This window comes from Bicyclus anynana, chromosome 8 (genome assembly GCF_947172395.1).
Source record: "Bicyclus anynana chromosome 8, ilBicAnyn1.1, whole genome shotgun sequence".
In the NCBI taxonomy this organism is placed as follows: domain Eukaryota; kingdom Metazoa; phylum Arthropoda; class Insecta; order Lepidoptera; family Nymphalidae; genus Bicyclus; species Bicyclus anynana.
The window spans coordinates 9,201,281-9,228,695 of record NC_069090.1 but is presented as its reverse complement, the minus strand read 5'-3'; the positions used below and the strand labels follow the sequence as shown (position 1 = coordinate 9,228,695).

The following is a 27,415-nucleotide window of genomic DNA, read 5'->3' as shown; positions in this document are numbered from 1 at the left end:
ACATCTGCCTATTAAAACCGTCGATATAAAACCACCCATGCTGTAAAGGCTAATGAATATCAACAATGAATCGGAATATGAATTTCGTATACGCTATAACGTTTGCATTGATAACTTTTTCAGTGACGGAATGCGCGACCAAGGAAAAAGATAAACCAAACAACAATGCTAAGGTAGAGACAACAAACGCGTCCGTGTCAGTAGAAGAGCGAGACAAAAGCGAGGAGTTTAATCTCATGGAGGTTATGGTGGAATGCAACGATTCATTTCGTGTGGAAATGTGTAAGTAGAGTAAGGAATACGAGATATACGAGTATGTATGTTGTTTATAACTATTTCTAATTCTAGGACACGCCCCATCGCGGTTTCACCTTCGTACAATAACGTAGCTACCCAGGGGCTAGACGGTGCATAATCCATGGCTCTCAAGCTCAGGGGGCCTTCGAATCCTTACCAGAAAATCGCGATCGAACGGAACTAGTAGAACTTGAGAGCTAATTAATGTTTTTATTGAGATAGAATACAATATGGAACTTAAGCTAATTTATCCTAATAACTATACAAATCATGCCCACGTGGAATGGTGGCAAGAATACTGGCTGCATTTCCGCGCTGGGTAGCCAGGCTGATCCTTTGCGCAAAAAATGAGCCAGCCCTTCTCTCACCAGTCGAGGCAACTAGCCGCGGTGAAATAATTCGGTAAAATAATATTTAATAATATTTTTACTTGATAAAATCTAACCAGTTTAGTAGTGATGCCCCATTTTTTTAATTTACCCCAGGGCCATTAGTTACCTAGCTACACCTCTGCCCACGTAGTTCCTATCCCTGTGAGAATACTAGGATAAAATATGGAACATATGACACAACAACGTGGCTTTCTATTGGTAAAAGAATTTTCAAAATCGGTTTAGTATATACAAAGATTACCCCCTACAACCTCACAACTTTAACTCTATACAATACATATTAATAATATTAATGTTCGTTCGTTATCAACCCATATACGGCTCACTGCTGAGCTCGAGTCTCCTCTCAGAATGAGAGGGTTTAAGCCAATAGTCCACCACGCTGGCCCAATGCGGATTGGCAGACTTCACACACGCAGAGAATTAAGAAATTTTCTGATGTGCAGGTTTCCTCACGATGTTTTCCTTCACCGTTTGAGACACGTGATATTTAATTTCTTAATTAAATATTAATGTAGATGTAGTAATAGAGGGCATCCGCGACTTCGTCCGCATTCAGTATCTCACTAACCGAATCAAAACGAATTATTTCACCGCGACTAGTTGCCTCGGCTGGCTGGCTTATTTTTTGCACAAACAATCAGACGAAAATTCATCATCAGATAATCCATTCAGTAGTTTTTGTGTGAAAGAATAATAAACATCAAACAAACGCGCTTAAAAATTAGGGGAAATAGTTAGGGCTACTCGTATTTTATTCAGTACCTACAACATCTTTCATTTAATATTTCAGATAGTAATTAATATAAATGAGAATTTAGCTCGTAAATGTGTAAAACAATTTCTTTTTATTTCAGCATATCTAGCGAGCTTTAATAAGAGTGGGAGTTTTCCCGACGAAACTGATAAAACACCCAAGGTTTGCCATTTTTATAATGTAGATAATGAAATCGTGCATTTTATAATGTAGATAATGGCCCATATCTTGATTATGCACTTTTCAATAAAATTTAAATTATACAACACTAAAACTGATAATAGATTATACTTTATTAAATGATACTAAATTGGACATTCTAACGGTTCATTTATTAAAGGGCCTATATCGATAACCTTTCTGCGCTGACTGTTTTATATTCCCTGTTATATCATCATAGACTGAAAATACTCATACTTTTTACTTTTGGCTGGTGGGAGGCTTCGGCCGTGGTTGGATAACCACCAAGACGTAGCGCCAAGCGATTTAGCGTTCCGGTACGATGCCTGCTACAAATCGAAAGCAGTCTAGATTTTCATCTTCCTCCTAACAAGTTAGCCCGCTTCCATCTTAGATTGCATCATCACTTACCATCAGGTAAGATAGTCAAGGGCTAACTTGTAAAGAATAAAAAAAAACGTATATCTTCTACAATTCAATTTGTTAAATCTACAATTTAACGATTGAGCTAATATCACAAGCTGTTGTTATTAACTTTTGTCCATATACTCGTACCTAATATATTATACTTAAATAGTGTTTCATGCGCTGTGTCCTGGAGAAGTCGGGAGTTGCTTCACCGGCGAGCCAGTTCAATGTCAAACGCACGGCGGAGATATTTCCGCAGATCAGGGATATAGCTGAGGAGGATATCGTCAAAATTGCTACCGAATGTACTGATAGACGTGAGTTTCATGAATCTGTATAACTAGAAGGCGAAAATTGCTTAGTATCAGCCTATTTTAATGAACAGTCCTCCCTGACCTACCACGCTGCTGGGCGTTGGAGGGTTTGTATAATAAAGTTTAACTTTGTAACGAATTTTCAGGATTTAGTTTGACGACCTCCGTGGTGCAGTGGTATGCGCGTTGGATTTGAAAAACTGAGGTCCTGGGTTCAATCCCCGGCTGGGCTGATTGAGATGTTTTAATTGGTCTAGGTCTGGCTGGTAGGGCTAGTTACCACCCTACCGGCAAAGACGTACCGCTAACGATTAAGCGTTTCGGTACGATGTCGTGTAGAAACTGAAAAGGTGTGTAGATATTTTCATCCTCCTTCATCAACAAGTTAACCCGCTTCCATCTTAGACTGCATAATCACTTACCATCAGGTGAGATTGTAGTCAAGGGCTTACTTGTAAAGAATAAAAAAAGAGGTGTCGGCTGAAATGAGACAAATAATAATATTATATGTTTTTTTTTTCAGCTGAAACGTGTAAGTGTGAGAGATCCTACCAATACCTGAAGTGTTTGATGGAGACTGTAATCGAAATATATGATGTTTAAAAAAATTAAAACTTTCCAATCTTTGGTTTTCCCAATAAGCATACCTACTGATAACCGCTTCTGCTGTTGTTTTTTTTAACACGGTTAAAAAATATACAAAACACTATTAAAAATAAAAAAAAAATTGTTATTATAATCGCTTTATTATCAATTTTTGATTTATACTAATGTAATGTACATATTAAAGCAATGTTTAAAAATCTATAAAAATATTTTTTAATTTTTCCTTAAATAAATACTCAGGTGGGTATTTTAAAAACTATTTATTTTATGTCATGTAATCATTTTACTAATTGTGATATAATTTATACAGATTAGGTAATTATTAGCATTGAAACTCTCTGAAGTCGCCATTAATAAATACAAGCTTGCTAAATCATAACCGATCGTCGTGTTTTAGATCCGAAAAAAAATTGTCACGTCCACACTTGTCCGACCCATCCCGTAGTAGGCTCTCTGAAAATATTCAAAATAACATATAGGTACACATATTAATAGAGTCAGAAGTAGATTACAAAAATTAGAAAACAAATATCGAACAAAGGTTATGATTCACAATATTTGTCAGGACAACTTAATTAACAAATTAAACAGTAACCAAAATAAACCTTACAATGGAAGACAATGACCTTGAGTGGAGTCACAAACTTGTGATCGTTGTATGTAGGGTTAAAAGATCCTTTGACAGTTAACTAACACTCCCTTTTCCTCCACAACCGATCGCTACCCCTCTCTAACTTCCTACTCTTTACGGAAACAAGTCGCGCCACCTCGCGAAAATTCTCTTGTACGCAGGTTTCCTCACGATGTTTTTTTCTTTCACCGTTTGAGACACGTGATATTTAATTTCCTAAAATGCACACAACTGAAAAGTTGGAGGTGCATGCCCCGGATTCAAACACACACCCTCCGGAATCGGAGGCTGGGGTGGGTCATATCCACTGGGCTATCACGTATCACGTATAAATTTTATGTAGGTATATGTGTAAAATTGGTATATTAGTTCCGGAGCCTATTTGTAACAAACAAACAATCAAATCATAGATCTGCATAATATTAGCTTATAAATGGTTTTTATCAATAAGTTGAATTATATAAATTAAAACGTTAATTAACTTACTCTTTGTTACAACCATACATGTTGTTAACTTTTTTGACGTCACCGCGACTGAGGCCGTCCCGCTGACCAAGCTTCATGTCATTCATCTGCAGCAACGTGAAAGAAATAAGTATAATTTATGTAGTATATTATTACAACAACATCGTATAAATTATATATGTATAGCAAGACATTTCTCTTCTAATATCTCTTAGCAAAGCTTGACTTTTCTGGGCACTTGCAAAGAGGAGGTCCATTTTTCTTTTTCTATTGTCTAAGGAAGGCGAAGGAGGCTTCCTCCCCTCTTGCGTCTTTCCACTTGGAGGTTAAACATTCTTCTTATACTTGTAATGTGATTTTCATCCCTCCGCATTACGTGCCCATACCATTTACTCCTCAACTTTTCTGTCACTAGCGCCAATATCAGACATCTTCTTATATATTTTAGGTAAAAAAATATGGAAATCAGTAACGCACTTCTAGTTCTGGTGGGACCGACCGCTCTAACCGTTGAGCTACTCGTATTGAGGTTTCAGATTTGGCTAGGCGAGGAGAATAACTTGGGCGAAGAAGGGGACTGTTAACTAGTTTTAAAGGATATCCTTAACCCTACATCCATCGGTCACAGGTCTGGGACTTCGTTCAAGTTTATTCTGTGCCACCTACCTTAGGAACAATGGTCTTCTGCTTGTTTTTGGAGAAAGCGAACTCAGAATAATGCAACACACTGTTGTAATCGTACGTCACGCCGTAATCGTGCGTGCGCATAGCATCCTCTTTCTTGAAATTATTTTCGGCTCCTGAAAATTTTTGATTTATTTATTTATTTATTACTTTTAGCCCAGGATCCGTGGAGCATTTTTACAATTGATTACTATCAAGTTAATTTTCCGTGAGTAGCTTCATCTTGATGAAAAGCTCAACTTTTACTATTTCGAAGATTCTTGATTCTTATAGGTAATAAAAAATTCTGGTCGTCGGAACGAGATAATGTACCACACAATTTGTAGGACATTGTGGCTGTTAAGTTGTATAACTATTACTTAAGCAACAGTAAAAATACATCTGGTTTTCTGGTTCTGGTCCGTTTGGCTGAAGTTTGGAATAGAAATAGAATTTACTCTAGATTAACACATAGGCTACGTTTATTCCGGAAAAATCAAGGTTCCCGTGGGATTTTTGATAACCAAAATGTCACACTAAGGGACTCGCCGACATCTGCTGTTGTTTTATTTTAAATTTCCGACTTGACTTATCACCATAACAACGTAACGTGAGGATCTGAAAGTGCTTATTAACAAAACGTACTTGAACGTGAAATAAATGTTTTTAGTCTTTAACTTCGACTTGATGACAATAAATTACCTGTTTTGATATTGCCGTATTGTATAGTGACGAAGTTGTCCCTCTCTGGGCGACTTTGTTCGTGTAAAAACCCAATAGCGTGTAACAACTCGTGTAATATCGTCCCCTTCTTGTTCACGCAGCCAGGCGCCTGGAGGTTCACTTCTTGACGGCCGCCTGAAACATACATTGACTAGGTTTACTAGGTTACTATTAATCTAAGGTATTTACATTCAATAGTGGAAAGTTTCACGCTATGAAAGTCAAAAGACAAAATAATACCAATCCGTCCAACACTGGACCAGCAGCCCGTGTTAGTGTTCTTGATCAGAATGTAGTCCGTCTGTCCGCTGTGAGGCACGAACCGCAGACACGTGAGGCGATGGTAGTCTGCTATTGCTCGCATTATGATGTCGCGTTGCGCTTGAGCTGAACAACAAAATACAAGCTTAGTATAATAGTTGAATTTATTTTAATCTCGTTCTCGTTATCAACCCATATTCGGCTTACTGCTGAGCTCGAGTCTCCTCCCAGAATGAGAGGGGTTAGGCCAATAGTCCACCACGCTGGCCCAATGCCGATTGGCAGACTTCACACACGCAGAGTATGAAGAAAATTCTCTGGTATGCAGGTTTCCTCACGATGTTTTCCTTCACAGTTCACAGTTCACGTGATTTTTTTTTTTTAAATGCACACTGAAAAGTTGGAGGTGCCCGCCCCGGACCGGATTCGAGGCACACCACCACACACTCTCCAGAATCGGAGGCAGAGTTCATATCACGGCTCTTCTATTTTAATCTGCGGTTCCTAATTCAACTCCCTTCCCTACTCGTTGCAGTAAAATCGCAGTTACCTACATTCTTAACAGAAGCTTTATCCCTCATTTTGTACAAGACGTAACGGACGTTAAAGAAGCGTTCAAATACAACAAAAGTATTCCCAAGTATATTTTCAAGTATATCCCAAGTAAATTCCCAAGTATATCCCAAGTAAATTAAGTTCACACGACAGCTTTTAAAACTCGACGCTTTTTTGCTGTGTAGCTAAGCTACGCCCGCCAAAGCTGCGTTTTATCGCATCGCTTTTTTAACTCTCGTGCGAATAAGGCCTACGCTTAAAAGACAAAGGCGATTATTTGACATTTTCAAAAGTTATAGTTTATTTATTTAACAAAAAGTGAAACAGAGCGAGAGCCTTCGTAATTTTATAAAAGCTGAAAGTTTGTCAGCCCTTGTTGCTGATAAATAGTTAGTAAGTAATAAAGTTAGTTTAGTTTCGCGAAAGGGTTGCTTCGTTTATTTACGACTTGTCACAAAGCTATGCGACGGCTGGGGACATTTCTCATTATTATCTTGAACAAAATAGAAAAAACACACATAATACTTGGAAGATTGATTGGTCTGGACTTGAATGATGACTGGAAACTCCATAGTTGCCTAACATGCGAGTACCTATCATATGTGCGCTGTAACATCGTGCGGGTGACAGTTTCCTGTACCACGTTCATAATACGTATACTTTTATCGTGAATGGCGGCAAACTTTCAAGAATTAAACGACGCTACAGCGCAAGAACTGTAGTTATCTTTTGTAAAACCATGGGTTTAAAACTTGAAATTTTTACAAATTGAAGAACATCCGGCTTTTAGACCTAAAGCTTATAAATTCCTATTATATATGATCCATAATATTTTGAAAGTTTAAACTTACTGTACGTTGTATCAATCACATATGGTATAATGCCGTTTTGCCACCTAGATGTTGTTTCGCGCATCCCATTCCTTACTAACTGCGGCATCAGTATGTCACCCTCCGCGTACCCTCCCATTTCCTCGGGGTTCATGAGTGACGACTCTGTCCATTCCGCTACTGTGTCACCTTAATCATAAAGTTATTATTTGGCATTATTTCGGCCACTATATGTGTGCCTATACTACAGGCCTCCCATCCTTATAAGAGTTTGATTTGGAATATGGTACTCATAATACACAGCCCAATTCCCAGGACTTGAACTTAAATCTCATTATCAGAAAAGTGACTCCAAAATTAAATCAGGCGATATAGAGCTTACCTACAACGCTGATCCAATGTGGGTTGACGGGCTTAGGAGCTTAGGAGTTTAGAGCTCAGAATTTTTATTGTAAATTACTTAGATAAAAGTAAATCTAGACATTCAATAACCCGAAGCAGGTCTCGAAGTCAGGTTTCAAATCAAGAGATTCTAGGAATCTTGTGATTTGAAACTTATGCTAGGTAACTAACCAATGAGACTATTGCTTAAAATGTTTTTGAGATAGTGACGTTCATAATACGTATCTAAAATCCCGGCAAACGTTCAAGAGTGAAACGAATAGTCACCATACCCATGATATCTGAAAAGCACTATAGGTTTACTAGATCAGGGGTTTGAATATATTTTTTCAGTAAATAGGTACATGTTCGACGATTACTTTTAGCGTTTATGATAATATGGTATTATATTAACATTGAACGTAACTAATCTGCATATTTGAGGCACCTTTGTTAAGGTTGGAATAAGTATGCATCGAATGATGAATACGCTATTGCATGACGGAATCCTTGGAAATTTATCTTGAAAAAGTGTGGGTGGTAGAAACTCACCACTCTCATTTTTCGGCAATCCGAATGCCTCTGGCCCCAAACTGGATACATCTATAGCAGAATCATCACCATCTATACTATTCTCTCCGGCATCCACTAGTATAGCGTCCGTATCGTCAATATCCACTGGCATGGCGTTTAATCCAGAAAACAGAACAAAAGTCCATAATAAAAATAATACATCCATTTTGGTATTTATTTGACAAGTGAAATTCAAAGGTATTTCTCAAAAGTATCCTTAGGGTGTCGAAGTTGGTAGTCGTATGGTAAAAATTCGTAGTTAGCCCAATTTATACAAGAGAATAGTGCAGACAGACCATCTAAAGTTCGTTACTCTTTCTCGATAAAGGATTTACGAAGGAAATAAAATACGACGATAAGGAATGCGCTAAAGTTAGTTTTAGGTTTTATTCAGTTTAAAAGCTAATCAGGATTATTTGAATGTGTAGCTTTCCGGATGTTAATTATTTTATCGTACTCGTATCTAGTTTATTTATTTGTACAAACGTGTTTTCTTGTGCCATTTTAGCCAGTGCACAACTTACATGATGCAACACAAACCAAATGTGGTTTGTGTTGCATCATGTAAGGCATAATTTAAATATGTATTTTGTAGAATAATAAATAAGTAATAATTGTGTTTTTAGAGAAGGTAAGTCAAACGATCACTTTATCTAATATATATTATAAGGTTCATTATACAAGTAAATAATAATTGTTTTAATAAAAAAAAAAAAACAAAAAACGCGACAAGCTGAAAGTTCAAACTTTAGTAAATAAAGGAATTAAAAAGATAATAAAATCCTTAATAATTAACATGCAGCAATAATAATATTCTTACTCTGAGGTAAAAATAAGAGACTTGAAGTTACGAATTTACTTAGTATAGTAAATCATTTAAATGATGATGCGAATGATTCTTTAGAATTTCTCTAGTTTCGCTAAGCTCACAATCATTCGTTTTGACGGCCTCCGTGGCGCAGTGGCATGCGCGGTGGATTTACAAGACGATCGGACTGGATCCCCAGCTGGGACGATTGAGGTTTTCTTAATTTTCCAGGTCTGGCTGGTGGGAGGCTTCGGCTGTGGCTAGTTACCACCCTACCGACAAAGACGTACCGCCAAACAATTAGCGTTCCGGTACTATATCGTGTAGAAACCGAAAGGAGTTTGGATTTCATCCTACTCTTAACAGGTTAGCCCGCTTGCATCTTAGATTGCATTATGTGGTGGGAATGTAGTCAAGGGCTAACTTGTAGAGAATAAAAAAAAAAGTCCGCTGTGCCTACCTACATAATTTTTCGAAACCAGGTTTAAGAAAAAATTAATTGAAAATAGCATTCGATTGTGTTGCAAAGTTTAGCGGATCAGAGATAGCAGTTAAATAAAATAAAGTGATAAAGAATGGTTAAAGATATATCTCGGGTCACTGTTGAGCACGAGTCTCCCCTGAGAAAGAAAAGAGTTAGGCCAATAGTCCACAACGCTGGCCCAATGCGGATTGGCAGACTTCACACACGCAGAGAATTAAGAAAATTCTCTGGAATGCAGGTTTCCTCACGATGTTTTCCTTCACCGTGTAAGACACGTGATATTTAATTTCTTAAAATGCACACATAAAAAAATACACTGCATAAGAATAATATTATTTTGTCTGCCACGGCACGTGTCTGGCACGCTAAATGTGAAAAAGATATAAACGGTCCTAATGTGTACAAAGTACATACATATTAGAGTAGAAATACTATCAAAATCAAAAGCCTGTTCCTAAAATAGACTAAACATACATAGTGTAGGTATCAATACAATTACGTTGAAGCCTGAAGGCTACCTATCCACTGCTGTATGACAGCATCCGGTGACATTTAGGTTAACATGACGTGATACTTCCGAATATGAATTATTTACTTACAGCTACACTAAAAGGGCTATAGTAGATACCTTTACTAATATGTAAAATCTTAATACATTTTCCATTATGTTTTCGTTTAAAATATATCTACAACAATTATTAATTACTTTATTTATTTACCGCTATATAATCCGGTGGACAGGCTGAATTTGCAACATCAATCGTATGCTATTTTCAATTTCTTTTTTACAGTACAATAAACAAAACAAAAATGAAATTTTCCAAAATGGGCTAAAACTGTTTTTGAGCTTAGCAAGACTAGAGCAATTCTAATGATTTGTTAATCATTTCGCAACACCGTATAAAGTATATATTTTATTAGGTTAATTCCTTATTTAATTTCAAGTGTCTATTAACTCGTTTTTTATTTATTTTTTTTTCAACTTTTTTTTTAATTTAGTACCAACATTAGTGACACATACAAGTAAAACGAACAACAGTGGACAAGGAAATACTTATATCTTTATGAGATTTCTGTCACTGGTAGAAATCTCTTTTATCCTTGGTATTTATATCCTTGGCAGTAGTAGTTTGTTAAGGCTATGCCATACTTCATATTCATATTCAGTAAATTCAGTTAGGTACATAAGTAACAAATAGGTACGCAAAGAAACTAAATTGAAAATGAAAACAATAAATTCAGCTGTTTTTCATGTTCTTTCTTCTGTTGCTCTGCCTTACAACATTGCTACGCATACTCTACGTAAGCTCGTAGCACTATTCCAGGATCGTAGAATCTCGTCAGATGCTACGATATCGGTGTATACGGTTTCTTTATAGCGCTACTAGCCACGGCCGAAGGCTCCGTCCAGCCAGACCTGGACCAATCAAGAAAATCTCAATCGGCCCAGCCGGGGATCGAACCTAGGACCTCCGTCTTGTTAATCCACTGCGCCACGGAGGCAATTAATGTTTGTTGAAGGTTAAGTATTTATCAGATAGATTTATGTATATATTTCGTTTGTTTAACATGCTCTAGAAAGCAAACGTGATTCTTAGTTAGTCAAAAGCCATGTTACCTAATAAGGCTCTTACTATCTTTCTTTTTTTTTAATTCCATTATTTACTTGAGGTTGAACTTCAAGCTTTTAAAAACGCTGTGTGGGGTTTTTAGTTTTTTTTTTTCAAAAACAATTATTATTTACTTATATAAAGACGCTTGTACGAACAAACTTACATAAAGTAATCGTTCACCTTACCTTCTCGGAAAACACATGAAAAACACGTTTGTACAAATAAGGAAACTAGATACGATAAAATAATTAACATCCGGAAAACTACACAGTTAAATCATCCTGATTAGCTCGTACGTAAAATAACACCTAAAACAAACTTTAGCGCATTCCTTATCGTCGTGTTTTATTTCCTTCGTAAATCCTTTATCAAGAAAGAGTAACGAACTTTAGATGGTCTGTGTACACTATATGCTCTTATATAAATTAGGCTAACTAAGAATTTTCACCATACGACTTCCAACTGTGACACCATAAGGACCCTTTTGAGAAACACCTTTGAATTTAAGTCTTAATAAATAAATATCAAGATGGAAGTATTATTTTTATTATGGAGTTTTGTTTTGTTTTCTGGAGTAACTGCCTTGCCAGTGGATATTGATGATACGGATGTTATAATAGTGGATGCTGGAGAGAACAGTATAGATGGTGATGATTTTGCTGTAGATGTATCCAGTTTGGGGCCAGAGGCATTTGGATTACCGCAAAATGAAAGTGGTGAGTTTTAGAAGTTTTCTATTATTTAATAACTAGACCTGTTTCAAAATTAATTCGTAAGGATTAAATTATGCATCAGCTCTTTGATTTACTGTGTAGCGTCACAGCAGCGGTTCACTCACAATATATATATGATATTTATTTAACTACCCGCTAATAATTGTTCTTTGTTTTTCTTCTCTTTTTGTTTATTAATTAACCAGTGCACAGTAAAACCAACTGTGGTTTGTGTTGGACTGTGGTTAGGCTTAATTTAAATGTTTTTTGTAGAAAAATAAATAAAGAACTTAATTCATATACATATTATATTCATATACATATTATATGTATGTCCATAAGTTATGTTCAACATTTTATAAATACAGTATCAAATGCTGCAAAAGTGGGTAATCAAATATGTTAATAATCAGTAGCGAAACTATAAGGGGGCAGAGCTGACAAAATGCCACAGGACTACGGATCAAAGGTCAATCCAAACTATCTAACATTAAAAAAAAAATACAATGTGGCTAATTTTCTAGGTTCCATGTTCATGGGCATTGGATGGTATAGTTACATCATTGCTGATATTGATATACTCGTAATAACCGTTTTATGATTAAGGTGACACCGTAGCCGAATGGACAGAGTCGTCGCTCATGAACCCCGAGGAAATGGGAGGGTACGCTGAGGGTGACATACTGATGCCGCAGCTAGGGAGGAATGGGATGCGCGAAACAACATCTAGGTGGTCAAACGGCATTATACCATATGTGATTGATACAACGTACAGTAAGTTTATAATTCAAAATATTTTGGTCTAAGAGCCGGATGTACCTGAAAAATTAAAGTTTTTCAGCCCATGGTCCTACAATAGATAAGTTACTCCTACGTTAGGCAACGATGGAGTTTGGACTTTGATAGTTTCCGGTCATCATTCAAGTCCCAGTCATCAATCGTCCAAATATAAAGCGTATTTTTAACCGACTTCAAAAAAAGGAGGAGATTCTCAATTCGTCTGTATGTTTTTTTTCCTATTTTGTTCAAGATAATGAGAAATGTCCCCAGTAGCCGTCGCTTAGCTTTGTGACAGGTCTTAAAAAAACAAAACAATCCTTTCAAGAAACCCTTCCACTAAGCTAATTTTCTTACTTACTATAAAGGGCTGACAAACATTCGGCTTTTATAAAGTTACGAAGTCTCTCGCTCTATTTCACTTTATGTTAAATAAATTAACTATAACTTTTGAAAACGTCAAATACTCTCCTCCTTTGTCTCTTAATCGTATATCTTCTGTTAAAAGTAGGTAACTACGATTTTAGTGCAACGAGTAGGCAAGGGAATTGAATCAGGAACCGCATATTAAAATAAATCATAGCCATATCTTAAGATGAGATCAAAACTTGCATTTTGTTTTGTAGCTAAAGAGCAACGCGACAACATAATGCGAGCAATAGCAGACTACCATCGCCTCACGTGTCTGCGGTTCGTGCCTCACAGCGGACAGACGGACTACATTCTGATCAAGAACACTAACACGGGCTGCTGGTCCAGTGTTGGACGGATTGGTATTATTTTTCTACATACGAAACCTACCTACCTTTTCTACCTACAACTCTCAGTTACAAAAAAGTGTTTTTATACGTTGCCTTTTGTTTGAAACTGTGTAAATCATTCACAATTAAATTCAAAAAAAGTTACTTTAGGCACTAGCACTTAAAAAAAACCTTATGTTTGTCTGTTTGTAGTGACTTTGTAGTGACAATACATAGCTTAGGTATCGAGGAATAGGTAGTGTTGGTTGGTGATCCTTAACTCATAACGTACTGTGATATTAAATAAACAAATTAGCGAAAATCTGGTAACAACCCTATGGAACCCATTTTGGGACCCGCTGAATTATCATATTACTAAGTTAGCGTAGTAACTTCTATATCTTGTAAGTCGTTAATTTATAAATAACCTAGTTCCTATTTAAAAAGTATCAAAATAACAGATAACAGTTTACATAAAAAGCTACGATAACACAGACAGTCACACAAACAGAAAGAGATTGCTTGAAGTCAGCCAGAAATCAGCTTTACAATACGAGAAGTAAACTAACTGTTCCTTAATATTCTAGGCGGCCGTCAAGAGGTGAACCTCCAGGCTCCCGGCTGCGTAAGCAAGAAGGGGACCATATTACACGAGTTGCTACACGCTATCGGATTTTTGCACGAGCAAAGTCGACCAGAGAGGGACGACTTCGTCACTATACAATACGGCAATATTAAAACCGGTAATTTATTGTCATCAACGTCAAAATATTTGTCTGACGTGTCGTGTAGTGACGTATGAGAACAGAATCGGTATCATACATTTTGTATGGCAAAGTTTACACTTATGTGTTGTGACATGTCGTGATGGCTTCTGATGATGTGTCGCATCATACCTGACTTCGGTTCGCGTCAGAGCAGTGGGTTGCGGATTGAGCTGGAACGATGACATCGCGACACGTCAGATTAATATGCGCGCGCGGCAGTGATGAGTTGTGACGCTGTCTTCAAGAGCTGCGGCTGTATTGATTCAAAACATTGTCCCGATGTGTCAGAACACGACATATTAAAGTCAAATACTTTGCCACCCTTGCCGCCGCCTATAAATCCGCCTTTAATTCCCAAGCACTTTTGGGTTATGTTTTTTTGGTGATAAGTAAAGTCGAAACTTAATTTCCGATGCAGAAAGCACTACCCACTACGCTACGCTGCCATCAACTTAAAATTTAAGTTACGAATACATTGTTCCAAACGTGCAATCATTTGTAATATGTAAAGAAAACTAACTTACGTAAAACGTAAACGCAAATAAGTTCTTTTTAAATATAATTCAACCATTGATATGGATATAATAATTTATTCAAAATTTTTCAGGAGCCGAAAATAATTTTAAGAAAGCTGACGCTAAGCGCACGTACGACTACGGCGTGTCCTACGATTACAACAGTGTGATGCATTATTCTGAGTTCGCTTTCTCCAAAAACACACAGAAGACCATTGTTCCCAAGGTAGGTAATCAAAGTGTCGGAGACGGGTTGACATCAGAAGCGAATATATGGGGCAAAACAAGCCTATAAGGTCTAACAATTCCTACTAAGATTGTTATTTGCTTGAGCGAAATCCCGGACTTGTGACCGATGGGTGTAAGGTTAAATATATCCTTTAGTATGAATATTATTTAAACGGGTATATACCACGATAAAACGACGAGATTTTTGATGTCGATATTTCGACCCAGTTGCATGGATCGTGGTCACGACGGGACTGAAGGTGCGAGATGCAAAGTTGACATCAGCTGTTAGGGGCCTCTTTCTTGTTCTTTTTCTTTTTTCAACAACCTCGCGTTTTGGCTGTTTAGGCAAACCACTCTCACGACATCGCTTTTTTATATCCTTTAGTACTTTAGCAGTTAACCCCTTCTCCGCTCAAGTTAATCTCCTCGCCTAGCCAAACCTGGCAAGAGCCCACCAGAACCGCCCTTGATACCCGTTCTTAGAACTAAGCTATGTGTGGTCATGTTATATAGCCGAATACATATTCTCTGACTGCATTCTCCCAACGTATCTTACTGATTTCCTTATTATTAAATTTACCTGTATAATATATAAGAAGTCATAAGGCTCCAGTTGCAGAAAAGTTGAGGAGTAATATAGTTAGCATTGTATGGGCACATAATGCGGAGGGATGAAAATCAAAAGTACACAAGAAGATGAATTTATTTTTGTTTTAATTGAAAGACACAAGAGGAGAGGAAGTCTCTCCTCATCCTTCGCTTTCCTTAGGTGGTAGAAAATACAAACTGGGCCTCCCTGAAATTATACTGTCTTGCTATATCTAATTTGTACCCTCTTCTTGTTAAAATACTGTTTTCATGTTGCTGCAGATGAAAGACATGAAGCTTGGCCAGCGAGAAGGCCTCAGTCGCGGTGACGTCAAAAAAGTTAACAACATGTATAGTTGTAAAAAACAGTAAGTAAATTAACGTATTAATTTAGTTAAAGTTATAGATAAAAACCTTATTATATCATGAGTACCTAATTATGTTTTTGTGAAGTGATCGCCCAGTGGATATGATTCGGAGAACGTGGGTTCGAATTCTTTCCGGTGCATGCACCTCCAAATTTACAGTTTGCATTCTATGAAATTAGAAATCACGTGTCATAAACGATGAAGGAAAAACATCGTGAGGAAACCTGAAAATTTTGTTTGCTACGTGTGTGAAGTCTGCCAATCCGCATTTTGTCAGTGTGGTGGACTAAGGCCTAACCACTTTCATTCTGAGAGGAGATTGGAGGAGCAATGAGCCGATTATGGGTTGATAATGATGATGATGTTACACTTCGTTTAATATACCTGAAAAAATTGCTTGGAAATATCTCCCACAGGCTATAGCTCTACTCCGAGAGATAAGCGAGAAAAATCAATTTTAAAATTGATCTCCTATATTTTTTTCGTTTCCATGATCTTATTACAATATAAATATATGGTTTGCTACTTGACGTGTTTTTGATAATGATTATATCGTATTTTAATTACTTTCAGAGAGCCTACTACGGGATGGGTCGGCCAAGTGTGGCAAAACTTTATGGGATCTAAAACACGACGATCGGTTATGATTTAGCAAGCTTTTATTTATTAATGGCGATTTCAAAAAGTTTGTATGTTATTTATTACCTAGTCTGTATAAATTATACCATAATTTGTAAAATTATTAGGTACATGACATTAATTAAATAGTTTTTAAAATACATGTGTTTTTATTTGTTTAAAGGAAAATGAAAATTATATTATATCATTAGCAAGTTAGGTATCAAGTTATTTAATTATATTAACATTTTACCTATTTAAATAGTAGTCATTATTACCTATTATTATACGTATTGACGGCCTCCGTGGCGCAGTGGTATGCGCGGTGGATTTACAAAACGGAGGTCCTGGGTTCGATCCCCGGCTGGGCAGATTGAGATTTTCTTAATTTGTCCAGGTCTGGCTGGTGGGAGGCTTCGGCTGTGGCTAGTTACCACCCTACCGGCAAAGACGTACCGCCAAGCGACTTAGCGTTCCGGTATGATGCCGTGTAGAAACCGAAAAGGGGTGTGGTTTTTCATCCTCCTCCTAACAAGTTAGCCCGCTTCCATCTTAGACTGCATCATCACTTACCATCAGGTGAGATTGCAGTCAAGGGCTAACTTGTAAAGAATAAAAAAAAAAAAAACCTATATACCTACGTTCACTTATCTTCGGAAGACGTAAATAATTGACCTATCTAGCAATTACAACATTAGAAATAGGGGACCCGTATTTATCGGAATACCTTTATAGTAGAATTTTTGTAACTACCTACAAGTACCTACCTTGTTTTGTTTTACAAAACATTGATAGCTTCATGACTCTAGGCCAGGGTAGGCGAACCTTTATGCATCAACATGCCATTTTTTCTAAAAAATGTTTAATGGGGTCATTGGCGTGCCATCAAATAATTTTGACTTTCTGATTATTTGGAGAATAACAATAATAAATACTATCAAAACTCTTTATGAAATAAAGTAAACAAAAGAGGTACATTTTGGAATGTTTTTATTACACGCATAAATTAAATTATTGTAAAATTAGTGTGACTTCTGTTGCTGCAGGTTAGATGACAAATAATTTATGTCAAATACCTACTTTACACATGTTTTATGATCGGCGACGTGCCCAAAATATTGTGTCGCGTGCGATCAATGGCACGCGTGCCATTGGTTCGCCTACCCTGCTCTAGGCCTTGGAGGGGCCCTGCATCAAAATTATTTGGGGGGCCCAATATGAAGGGTAAAGATTTCTTTAAACAGAAAGATGTTTGAAGAACCTATGAATATACGGGATTTCATAAGACTCTTCAAACCAAAAGAGATAATAAATAATATACTTAAACAATACACATCACTATCTAGCCCCAAAGTAAGCATACAAAGTAGCTTGTGTTATGGGTGTTAAGATAGTTGATATTATAATATTAATATACAATTATATACTACTTATAAATACTTATATGATGTATAAATACACACAGACACTGGAAAACACTCATGCTCATCACACAAATATTTTCCAGTTGTGGGAATCGAACCCAGGGCCCTGGATGGAGAAAGCAGGGTCACTACCCACTGCGCCACGCAGCCGTCAAATCACATTGAGGATTACATTTTACTAACTTTGGCTTTCACACGTAGGTAAGGGCCGCCTGCAGTCTGGGGGTCCCTTATCATTGATACAGCTGATACGGCGGTAGATACGCCCCTGGTTCACGGTCAGTTCTTACACAGTAGATTTTGGTTCAGGTGACAATATGTTTATGAACCTACTAAGTGTACTTATCTTTTAACTGCGTTGATTATTTTTTAAAGAATATTCGCTACTAGCGGACTGTATTATCTACTTATGTTAGTCATTAAACTCTAAGCGGTTAGCGGGTGGATAGATTTGGATGTTTAGTAGGTATATAGGTGGTATGTAGGTATGTTTGAGTGGGGATCGCGCTTTTAGGAATAAAAACGAGACATCTATCAGGTCCGCTGGTAATATTTTATAATAGGTAAATATTTTAAAGTTCTAGGTAATTTATCTATTAGTCTATATTATAATATTATAAAGAGGTAAAGTCTGTTGTATTTGTAGGGGATAATCTATATACGGAGCGTGTACTACGCGCGTGAAACCGCGAGGCATCTGGTAGTGATACATAATAATATTTTATCTATATATATAAAAGAAAGTCGTGTTAGTTACTCCACTTATAACTCAAGAACGGCTGAACCAATTTAGCTGAAAATTGGCAGGGAGGTAGTTTAGAGCCAGGAGAAGGACATAGTATACTTTTTATCTCGTTCGACAGCATTCCCGTGTGACTTGACATGAAACGCAAAACGCAAATGAAAGCTATGTAATTGACGTATAATGACAGATATGTAATGACGTATGGATGACAATTTGATATTTTATTATATAGTAGGGTAGGAGTAAGGTAGGAGTAGGGTAGGGGTAGGGTGGAGATAGGGTAGGAGTAGGGATAGGGTAGGGGTAGGGTCGGGGTAGGGTAGGGTAGAGTAGGGGCAGGTTAGGGTAGGGGTAGTTGAAAGTTTACATCGAGTTTCACGCGGACGAAGTCACGGGCGTCCGCAAGTATGATATCATATAATAATGACAATAAAACACAAAATTAAATATATAACTTCGTGTATTTCTAACACTTTAGAACTTTATACACTACAATATTTACATGAGCATCCGCTTCACAATATTACAATTAAAATATATTTCTCTCTTACTTTTACAATATTTATACAATTTTCATACCTACACTATTAATATTAGGCAAAGTGAAATCGTATATTGTTATAATTTAATTTTTACAAATACATATTTTTCATACTGTATACCTACTGGAGCGAATTCTGTTATATTCAATAAGTCAATAGGTTTTATTTAATAACATAAGTAATGTTTACTCAATACATAGTGAAGGGATAATATAAATTCAAAATTAAGTATAAAATTAAGCAGGAATATTCATGTATTTTTTATAACTTTTAGTTGTTTTCTGCCATTCCAATATTATGATAATAGCCATAAAACAGAAAATACTATTATTTAATGCAAAATAAATATTAAAAATTAATTGACATATTTTACACCGCCATTTTAGCGTGTTGTGTTGAAGTGTACTGTGATGACGTCACAAATGTCAAAACACTTTTCTATTGGTTGCCAGAACTAGTTAGTGCGTACTGCTACGTCACTTTTGGAACGAACCAATAGCGAATTTTTTATTATAATATTATTGAATTCTGTGAACATTTTTAATAATAATTATAATCTAATTTGAATGGCGGAAATTAAATTTATTAATAAATAGAAGGTACTTTTGTAAAGTTAAATTAATAAATAACTTTGCAATTGATTTATACAAGCATATCCCTAAATTAGGAGGCATAATTTATGATGAAATAATAACTCTGATGCTGATCACACTTCTCACGTTAATACTGATGGAAATCAGCAATTAATTAAAACAGCTTAAATCAGCTAATAAACTAAGTAAGTTCTAAGACTAAGTAAGTTCCAAACAGACAGCTCAGAAGTCTGAGATCTGTCTGGACTCTGCACAGTCGTATGCCTCGTGTCCAGGGGCTGTAGCCATGTGACACGTCGATTCTCTTTCTACAAACGTTAACGCTTCGAAAACGAACAAAATGTATGGGAATGACAGATCCGATCGAAAACTTGATCACGTGACCTGTCGATAGTGTACGTCAATCCCATACATTCTGTTAGTTTTCGAAGCGTTTGTAGAAAGAAAATCGACGTGACACATGGCTAAGGCCCCTGAGCTTTGGCGATATATAAAAACATTTAGATTTTGATCGTTATTTCAGATTATTATTAACCATGGAAAAATATCTCCTCCACACAAATATAAGCCACATTTTTATTATTTTTCATAACAACACTCATTACAATTTTCAAGTTACCTAATCACGCGGCTATTAGAAATTGACAACACCTAAAGACGCCTTTGTACAGTTTCGAGTAGGTACTACAGTAACTAACTGCACACATCACAGATAATACATAGAAAAAATAAACTTTTTCTTGTTTAATCTATACATAACAAGTATCTACCAATTTTGCTTAATTCTAATACATATATTTATATTGACATTTTTTTTTACTATTCAATGTTACCAATTCCTTTGTACACTAATCTCCAAATTTAACTAAAATGAGAAGGCTACTCTATTCCTATAAAAACTGTAAAAAGCATAACTGCATCTGTCAAATTAATAGTCCAGGATCCGAGGAGCATTTTTAAAATTAATTACTATCAAGTTAAGTTTCCGTGAGTAGCTTCATCTTCATTAGACGCCTAACTTTTATATTTGCGAAATTCTTGATTCTGGTAGTTAACAGGGTTACTAGGTAATAAAATTTTCTGGGCGTAGCAACGAGACAACATACCACGCAATTTGTAGGACAATGTGGCTGTTAAGTTGCATATTAATTAAGCAATAGTAAAAAAACAGCTGTTTAGTAATAATTTTAGAACAACTCCTTTTCCAAAATCAATAAGGTCGTCAGAAATTGTTACTAACCAGTTGTGTTTTAATGTTACATTGTCCTACAAATTTCGTGGCATGTTATCTTTTTCCTAGTTCAGAAGTTTTCATTACCTATAGTTACCCTGTTAGCTACCAGAAGCAAGAATTTTTGTAAATATAAAAGTTGAGTTAAAGATACCGATCAAGACAAAGCTACTCTACTACGAGTACTATAAATTAAATTGATACCTAGTAATTAATTGTAAATATGCTTACCGAATCCTGGACTATAGTACAGTTATCTGACATGTTTTTGGAGGATCTTGTTCAATCAAATAGGCACTAATGTGTTTAAATCATAGTAAAATAGGTTAAATCCCCATGAAATAAACAATTTATAACACACTATCCAATGCAATTTTTGTAGCTTTGGGCACCTACCATCGTACGTATGGAGTTTAAAAATCACGTACGTATGGAGGTTAGCACTGAACTTATGTTTATTATCTTTGAGAAAACGATATCCATATTTATATTATAAATGCGAAAGTGAATTTTATTGTTACGCTTAAATATTTTATCCCCGTATTCCCAGCGAACGAGAACTATGGAGGTGAAATTAAACGTACGTACTACGTAGCTTTTGCTCTTGGATTATTTTGTTAACACGTGTACATTCCAGTGAGCCATATGTAGGCTCACACCAGTTTCTCGTCACAGGTCCGTGACCCCAACGTGGGCTCACGAGGTAATCTCGAGAAAAATGGAAAACTGTATTACGAAAAATTATTTTTCTGATAAAGTTTAAATTAATATAATATAACCTAAATACCTGTTTAGGTTTGTGGGGTAGTAAGATAACTTTGTATGGGGACAGTGAATGTATTAAAATAGATTTTGTACAAGTAGGTTATATTCTGTACGAATAACAAACCGAGTGCCTAGTGGGAGTTTTCAATGTTTTCATACTGTGACGATCGCGTAAACGTAAACGCAAATTTATATGAAATGAAACAGTTGTGCAGTAGTGCACTAGATGGCGCTATTTTAATTCCTTAGAATTTAGCGTTTACATTACGCGACCGTCACAATATGAAATCTGCCACTAGGAACTCTGTATACAAAATTTCATTACCTATGCGTGCGTTCGCATTTCTAATACGAATATTAACAGTTTTATCTATTTCTCCAAATAGATTATAATCTTATCATCACATAATCCATGCCAAAGTTCAGTGCTAATCTCTATCTCCTTTACACGAATCATCAATAAAAATATTATTTCATGAAACATTGTGCAAAACTATAATAAATAAAATAAGGTAAAACTACTTCCTATTACACGAATCCGCTCCAAAATATATCTCAGTTTCAGTTAGGTATATAATTTCGCTCTACTGGCGCTAAATAAATAATGATTTAAATAATATATTTTTTTTACATTCATATCGTTACTGTACTATACAATCACATGGAATTAATTTGTTTTTGTAGAAAAATATAAAGAGAATTTTACCTACGCTAGCGTAACAGATTGGCCGGACTAAAAAGTTGATCGCAGATTGCCATTGGGCACTGTCCTTGTCATCGCTCGTAGGGTGATGCGTGCGTCCGACGGACACGATCGCACGCTCGTGCGTTCAAACCAGTGGCGTGCACAAGGCTTATAGGTAGGGTATCCACTATTAAAATTAAAAAAAAGATAAATTCCTTCTGCAATGATGCTCGTAATGCATCCTTAATATTTTTACACTTAAGAAGTACACGCTACTGGTTCAAACATAGTGATTAAAAGTACCGATCGACCGGTTTCATCGCACGATTTAATCACATCATGCGATGCGATCAAATGTAACGATCGATCGGTTTCATCGCACGATTTAATCACATCATGCGATGCGATCAAATGTAACGATCGACCGGTTTCATCGCACGATTTAATCACATCATGTGATGCGATCAAAAGTACCGATCGACCGGTTTCATCGCACGATTTAATTACATCATGCGATCCGATCAAATGTAACGATCGACCGATTTCATTTACACGATTTAATCATCAAGCGATGACAAAAGGGATAGCGCCTGAGATATATCTGCAAGAGGCAAATGAGCTGCGCAACGCCTTTTCACCTACTAATTATAACAATAATGCTCATCTAACCGTATTTCCACGTCACTTCTCAACAAACACTACCCACGTAAGTGCACAAATCTCTAAACAAGCACAGGTGCACTCTCTAATGAACTTGTTCTCACAGCCCGATTATATATCAAGAGCAAGGCCGAAATAATTTACTTACCCCCAGCAAGACGATATTCTACTTTCGGGCTCCAATAGAAAATTTTGAAATTCCATAACATTTTTAACCCGACTAGACTCTCAACCGAATTCGCAGTTTACCTGCCGAAAATACACATAACCGTACACATAGCAATAAGAATTAGGATAGGTCATCGTAATCACGTATCATTTGTCAGCTTTGAGCTTACCTTAGATCACAAAATCTTTGCACGCCATACTAAAATTTCATATCTATACATTTTAAAGGCCAGCCGCATAAGTAAAGCGTGGCATTAATTGATTTTAGTCTATTTCAGCGGCCAGCAATGTCAATGTCTTGGACACTAACAAATATACTACGATGCATCTAGTATGCCGGCTCTGAACCTACAGGGTGATGCCTCATTAGTGCGTTGCGTTGTCAACGCAACGAATCAACATATTGTATGCCACACCTTTGTTGCGACGTCTCAAAGTCAAGTCTCAACCATGCATACAAAATAAGTGTTTTTCATGAAGCACTGTTCGTCGTTGCGTCGGAGTTCCGATAGCACAGCGCATCACCCTCCCTCCGTATTGTATCTCGTATGTCAATCTGTTGGAACTTCACCTGAGTCGACGCAACGTCTTAATGTGACATGTCATTTAAAATATACGGAAAACGGCACAGCGGTAACGCAACGCGCTAATGGGGCAAACCTAAGCCGCTAACTCTATAATTACAACCAATTCAGAAATACTAGACAATCTATGACTGAGCTCGTAAGTAGTCGGCGTATTTTGCGATCAACTTATACAACACATTACTTACGTCACGTCATGTTTGTCACTTTGCTATCACTTGTTTACACAAACATGATGAAACACACGCACAATACAAAGCGCCATTTTGATTTGCGTATACGAATCACCGTGCGCTAAACCGCAGCATATTGCTTTTCCGAATTCTCATAATTAATTTTTCAGACCATTTTTCCTGTCATAAAATCCATTAAATTTTTTGTTAATCGAAGACTGTATGACCGGAAAATCGTGCAGTAAAACACCGCGTTTGCAAGTTTTACTTTGTCTTTACTAAATATAGATAAAATTCCTCTGCACTCTATGCACTATGATGCAATCCAGATACTTTAAAGATATCTGTGATCCAATCATTGTTACAGTTTGTGCAAAAGGAAATAGACGAGTTCTTACTGATGTTATGGCAGCATTGTGTTTGTCTAAAACCTATTTGTGAACAGGGTCTAACGCGTGTTTCTTTCTTGTAAAAATCGCAAACACAACAGGTATAAATCGTGTCACGTAAAATGAATGCTGATGATTTACTACACACCTTAAATCATTCAGATTGGCAGTGTTATTATCTTTAAATATGAAAACCACTATATTCATGTAAGCTAATATCTAAAATAGCCCAAATTATGATTAAAGTAAAATGTTATAAGTAAATGTTTGTAATTGTTTATTGTTTTAAAGACGGGATAGTTTTACTTCCGATGGAGAACTGTATATTTTCATTTATTCTACTCTCTTTTTAGTCTGTTATTCTATTTTTATTGCTCTGTAGCAGGACAATGTTTATCTATTTAATTAATATTTGTATAGTAAATATATACTTCACTCGTACAAAACAATAAACAAGACACCCATTTTGTTATTAGACTGTCATAATTCTTTTTATGTGACACAACCTACACCGGTGGCAGATATGGTCTACTTCGTTGAAATAAAAACATTTTATACATAAGTCACAAAACTCTCTAAGTTAAAGTTAACATTGAATTATTGCTTATTAAATTGGGCAGTGAACACGATATACCGACAACCGTTTCAAGTCTACATAATGTGTATTAATGAGAGCAAACTTACTTTTACAAATACGAATAACAGTATACACTACCGGGTTTAGACTCTAGCAAATTTAACCCAAAAAAAAACGCGGTAAATAAAAAAAATCATTATCAGACATTTATATTATTATTATATCTATGATCAAAAACTTTTTTCTGCTAGTTAGTGAGACCACATGTAGATTTTATTTAATTTGCCGTGTTTTTCCGGTCACATATTCATTTACCAGAGTCAGGTATCAGGGGGGTGAGAAAATAGAAAGTTGACCCAATGCAATGCTCGTAATACTTAATACCACGCGGATAATAATTGTAATTCTCAAAACCTCCCCTAGACTACGCCCGTGGTATTATGCAAATTAGGAAGAGTCCATTCCATATGTAACATATCTGTGTTATGTCTTGTCATTATCTCTTGTCATTATTTATCCTGACCAGAAATATAGAAAAATTTGGATGGGCCTGGTTAAACTTTTTTTGTCAAGTTAGCTTTTGAGTGTAATCTTTTCTGATGTTAAGTGGCCATCCAGTTTAAGATGAAGCGGAAGATTGCTGGATATCTTTGCCCATAGAGGTAACTAGCTACAGCAGAAGGCTTTTTAGCTGGTTATCATAGATTTATAACTCATAGATAGTTTTGGTCCAAGAATTCGTAAGCCGTTTTATGTGCCCCGTAATGGGAGCCCTTGACGCATCGCTACCCTACGCTAAGTACGCTTGCATGCGTGTTGGCGAAGGCAATTAGCTTAGCTCTTAAGCTCACATATTCACAGAAGTGACTTAAATAACTTTTTCTATGTTTGGAGTGAAAATAGGTGATGCGGGTCTATAGGTTATTAATCTAAGCTGTTTATGTTTGGTATGCTAATGGAAGATTCCCTTTTTTACAACATGGCGAGATATTAATTTTTCTGGTCGGGTAATAAATTGATATAAACTTGTCAAATATATATAATACAAGAGACACTATGAAATGTAACATTTCGGAATTGAAACTTCCGAACATTGCATATTTTACATTTATTTATATCTCATTTAACAAATCCCTTTGGCACTTTTGGTAGTATATATTATGTACCAATATACACGAATTTCATAGCTTCTTTACGGTAAACACAATCGATTTTAGCATAGTAAGAATATCGATTTTAACATGACAGGAAGGTAAATAAAAATTTATGAATTCTTTAAATACTCCCTTTTTGATAATTAGATAATTTATATGACGTTAATCTAAAACAGAAAGTTGTTTTAATAAATACACCCTATACATAATTTAATTTTAACAGTTATCCAATCAGGTAATCGGGAAAATTTACGTTAAGGCAATAATGTTTCCACTAGATGTTGTGTAAAAAAATTGCCTCAATGTTAATGTTGTTTTCAGATAGACTTTTTCTTTACAATATCTCAACTCAACAGTGTGGGTTTCGAAATACGTCTCTATCCCTTTCCATCGCGCTAGACAGAGAAAAATAAAGACATATTGTGTCGAGTTGGAATAACATAGTTACATGAAATTTTCAAGTAGCTAAAAATCGGCCCTGAAAATTGCATTGCAAAAAACTTCGACATGGTTAATCCAGCCCTGTGTTTAGGCCTTGTGTGAGCCTACACACACGACGTTTTTTAAACGCACCGAAGACACGCGTTGTACGCAATACAACATGAGATAACGCAAGCCAATCAGCATGTGATCTTTCATTCGATCTTCGCGTGTGTATCGCTACAAATACGCAGATAAAATGCAAGATTTTTATATAAAACTAGTGAACAATAATTTAGATAAGCGTAATATTGAACCCTAAGATATAATAAGTTATTTTATGTTATAGTTTTTGTAGCCCTACGAGAGCTACATAGTCACTCAATTTGTGACTCAGCTCTTTAGAAGAGAATAAAAAGAAATCACAGATACGCCGTAGATACACAATGCGCTTTTGTAATGTATGAAAATGCATTAAATCTGCTAATACGCGTTCATTAAAACGCGCGTCTACAGCGCGTTCAAAAAGCGTCGTTATGAAAAGGCCCTAATAGTCTATGTGAACGTGACAAAGGCGAGTCAACAGCAACGGTGTGGTATATACGAACACGTGTAGTCAGTGGGCACTGAGCACTGAGCACTGCTTGTCCGGCGGAGCACGCGCGCGGAGCATTGCTTGTCCGGCGGCGCAGGCGCGCGGAGCACGTGCTCCGGTCACGTGTGGTCGCGGCGCGCGTGCTCCGACACCACCACCACGGGCTTGACGAGCGCGGTGGCGCTCAGGTACTGGGCGCTCAGAGTAAGCGGGGTTACGCCGCTCGCCACCATCTGCGTCTCCACCATCTATAGAACGATCAACATTATCAGCAACCTAGTACACTAAAAGATGAAGTTACGTTTCATTAGCCACTTTTTCTAAGTTTATTATATCAAATTTGCAATAAAAACAATATCCAAAAAGATTCGATTCTTCAGTCGGAACAGCAAAACACCGATCAAGTAATCGAATTCTGTACGAGTCTAAGCGATGTATTTGTTAATCTGTGT

At 36.4% G+C, this 27,415-nt stretch overlaps 4 protein-coding genes across 8 annotated transcripts in view; 2 read left to right on the top strand and 2 right to left on the bottom strand.

The window, feature by feature from the left end:
• The first annotated feature begins 50 nt into the window (after nucleotides 1–50).
• On the top strand, nucleotides 51–3,019 carry LOC112049951 (general odorant-binding protein 84a). Its single transcript, XM_024088023.2, has 4 exons — nucleotides 51–282; nucleotides 1,547–1,608; nucleotides 2,204–2,351; nucleotides 2,872–3,019. The coding sequence occupies exons 1-4, from the start codon at nucleotides 66–68 to the stop codon at nucleotides 2,949–2,951; spliced, it is 507 nt and encodes a 168-aa protein (XP_023943791.2). The 5' UTR covers nucleotides 51–65; the 3' UTR covers nucleotides 2,952–3,019.
• Nucleotides 3,020–3,276: 257 nt separating this feature from the next.
• Nucleotides 3,277–8,148, bottom strand: LOC112049954 (hatching enzyme 1.2-like). The gene is made up of 7 exons (XM_024088028.2): nucleotides 8,016–8,148; nucleotides 7,104–7,271; nucleotides 5,677–5,823; nucleotides 5,416–5,571; nucleotides 4,717–4,850; nucleotides 4,072–4,157; nucleotides 3,277–3,407 (listed from the first exon to the last, which is right to left on the bottom strand). The coding sequence occupies exons 1-7, from the start codon at nucleotides 8,146–8,148 to the stop codon at nucleotides 3,368–3,370; spliced, it is 864 nt and encodes a 287-aa protein (XP_023943796.2). The 3' UTR covers nucleotides 3,277–3,367.
• A 3,251-nt stretch (nucleotides 8,149–11,399) lies between these two features.
• Nucleotides 11,400–16,379, top strand: LOC112049953 (hatching enzyme 1.2-like). Its single transcript, XM_024088027.2, has 7 exons — nucleotides 11,400–11,657; nucleotides 12,261–12,428; nucleotides 13,058–13,204; nucleotides 13,759–13,914; nucleotides 14,546–14,679; nucleotides 15,555–15,640; nucleotides 16,214–16,379. The coding sequence occupies exons 1-7, from the start codon at nucleotides 11,471–11,473 to the stop codon at nucleotides 16,290–16,292; spliced, it is 957 nt and encodes a 318-aa protein (XP_023943795.2). The 5' UTR covers nucleotides 11,400–11,470; the 3' UTR covers nucleotides 16,293–16,379.
• Nucleotides 16,380–18,869: 2,490 nt separating this feature from the next.
• LOC112049929 (max-binding protein MNT) overlaps nucleotides 18,870–27,415 on the bottom strand; it is a 41,987-nt gene continuing 33,441 nt past the window's right edge. For all 5 annotated transcript variants that reach the window (XM_024087993.2, XM_024087994.2, XM_052882748.1 and 2 more), the window contains exon 13: nucleotides 18,870–27,211. In XM_024087993.2, coding sequence (XP_023943761.2) covers nucleotides 27,083–27,211 — 129 coding nt within the window. In that variant the 3' untranslated portion in view covers nucleotides 18,870–27,082. The remainder of the gene's footprint in view (nucleotides 27,212–27,415) is intronic.

Coding starts and splice junctions, on each gene's coding strand:
- LOC112049951 (XM_024088023.2), top strand. CDS start 66: ATGAATCGGAATATGAATTTCGTATACGCTATAACGTTTGCATTGATA. Junction 283..1,546: donor TTCATTTCGTGTGGAAATGT/GTAAGTAGAGTA, acceptor TTTTTATTTCAG/CATATCTAGCGAGCTTTAAT. Junction 1,609..2,203: donor AAACTGATAAAACACCCAAG/GTTTGCCATTTT, acceptor ATACTTAAATAG/TGTTTCATGCGCTGTGTCCT.
- LOC112049954 (XM_024088028.2), bottom strand. CDS start 8,148: ATGCCAGTGGATATTGACGATACGGACGCTATACTAGTGGATGCCGGA. Junction 4,158..4,716: donor AGAAGACCATTGTTCCTAAG/GTAGGTGGCACA, acceptor ACGTTGCTGCAG/ATGAATGACATGAAGCTTGG. Junction 3,408..4,071: donor ATGTATGGTTGTAACAAAGA/GTAAGTTAATTA, acceptor GAATATTTTCAG/AGAGCCTACTACGGGATGGG.
- LOC112049953 (XM_024088027.2), top strand. CDS start 11,471: ATGGAAGTATTATTTTTATTATGGAGTTTTGTTTTGTTTTCTGGAGTA. Junction 14,680..15,554: donor AGAAGACCATTGTTCCCAAG/GTAGGTAATCAA, acceptor ATGTTGCTGCAG/ATGAAAGACATGAAGCTTGG. Junction 15,641..16,213: donor ATGTATAGTTGTAAAAAACA/GTAAGTAAATTA, acceptor AATTACTTTCAG/AGAGCCTACTACGGGATGGG.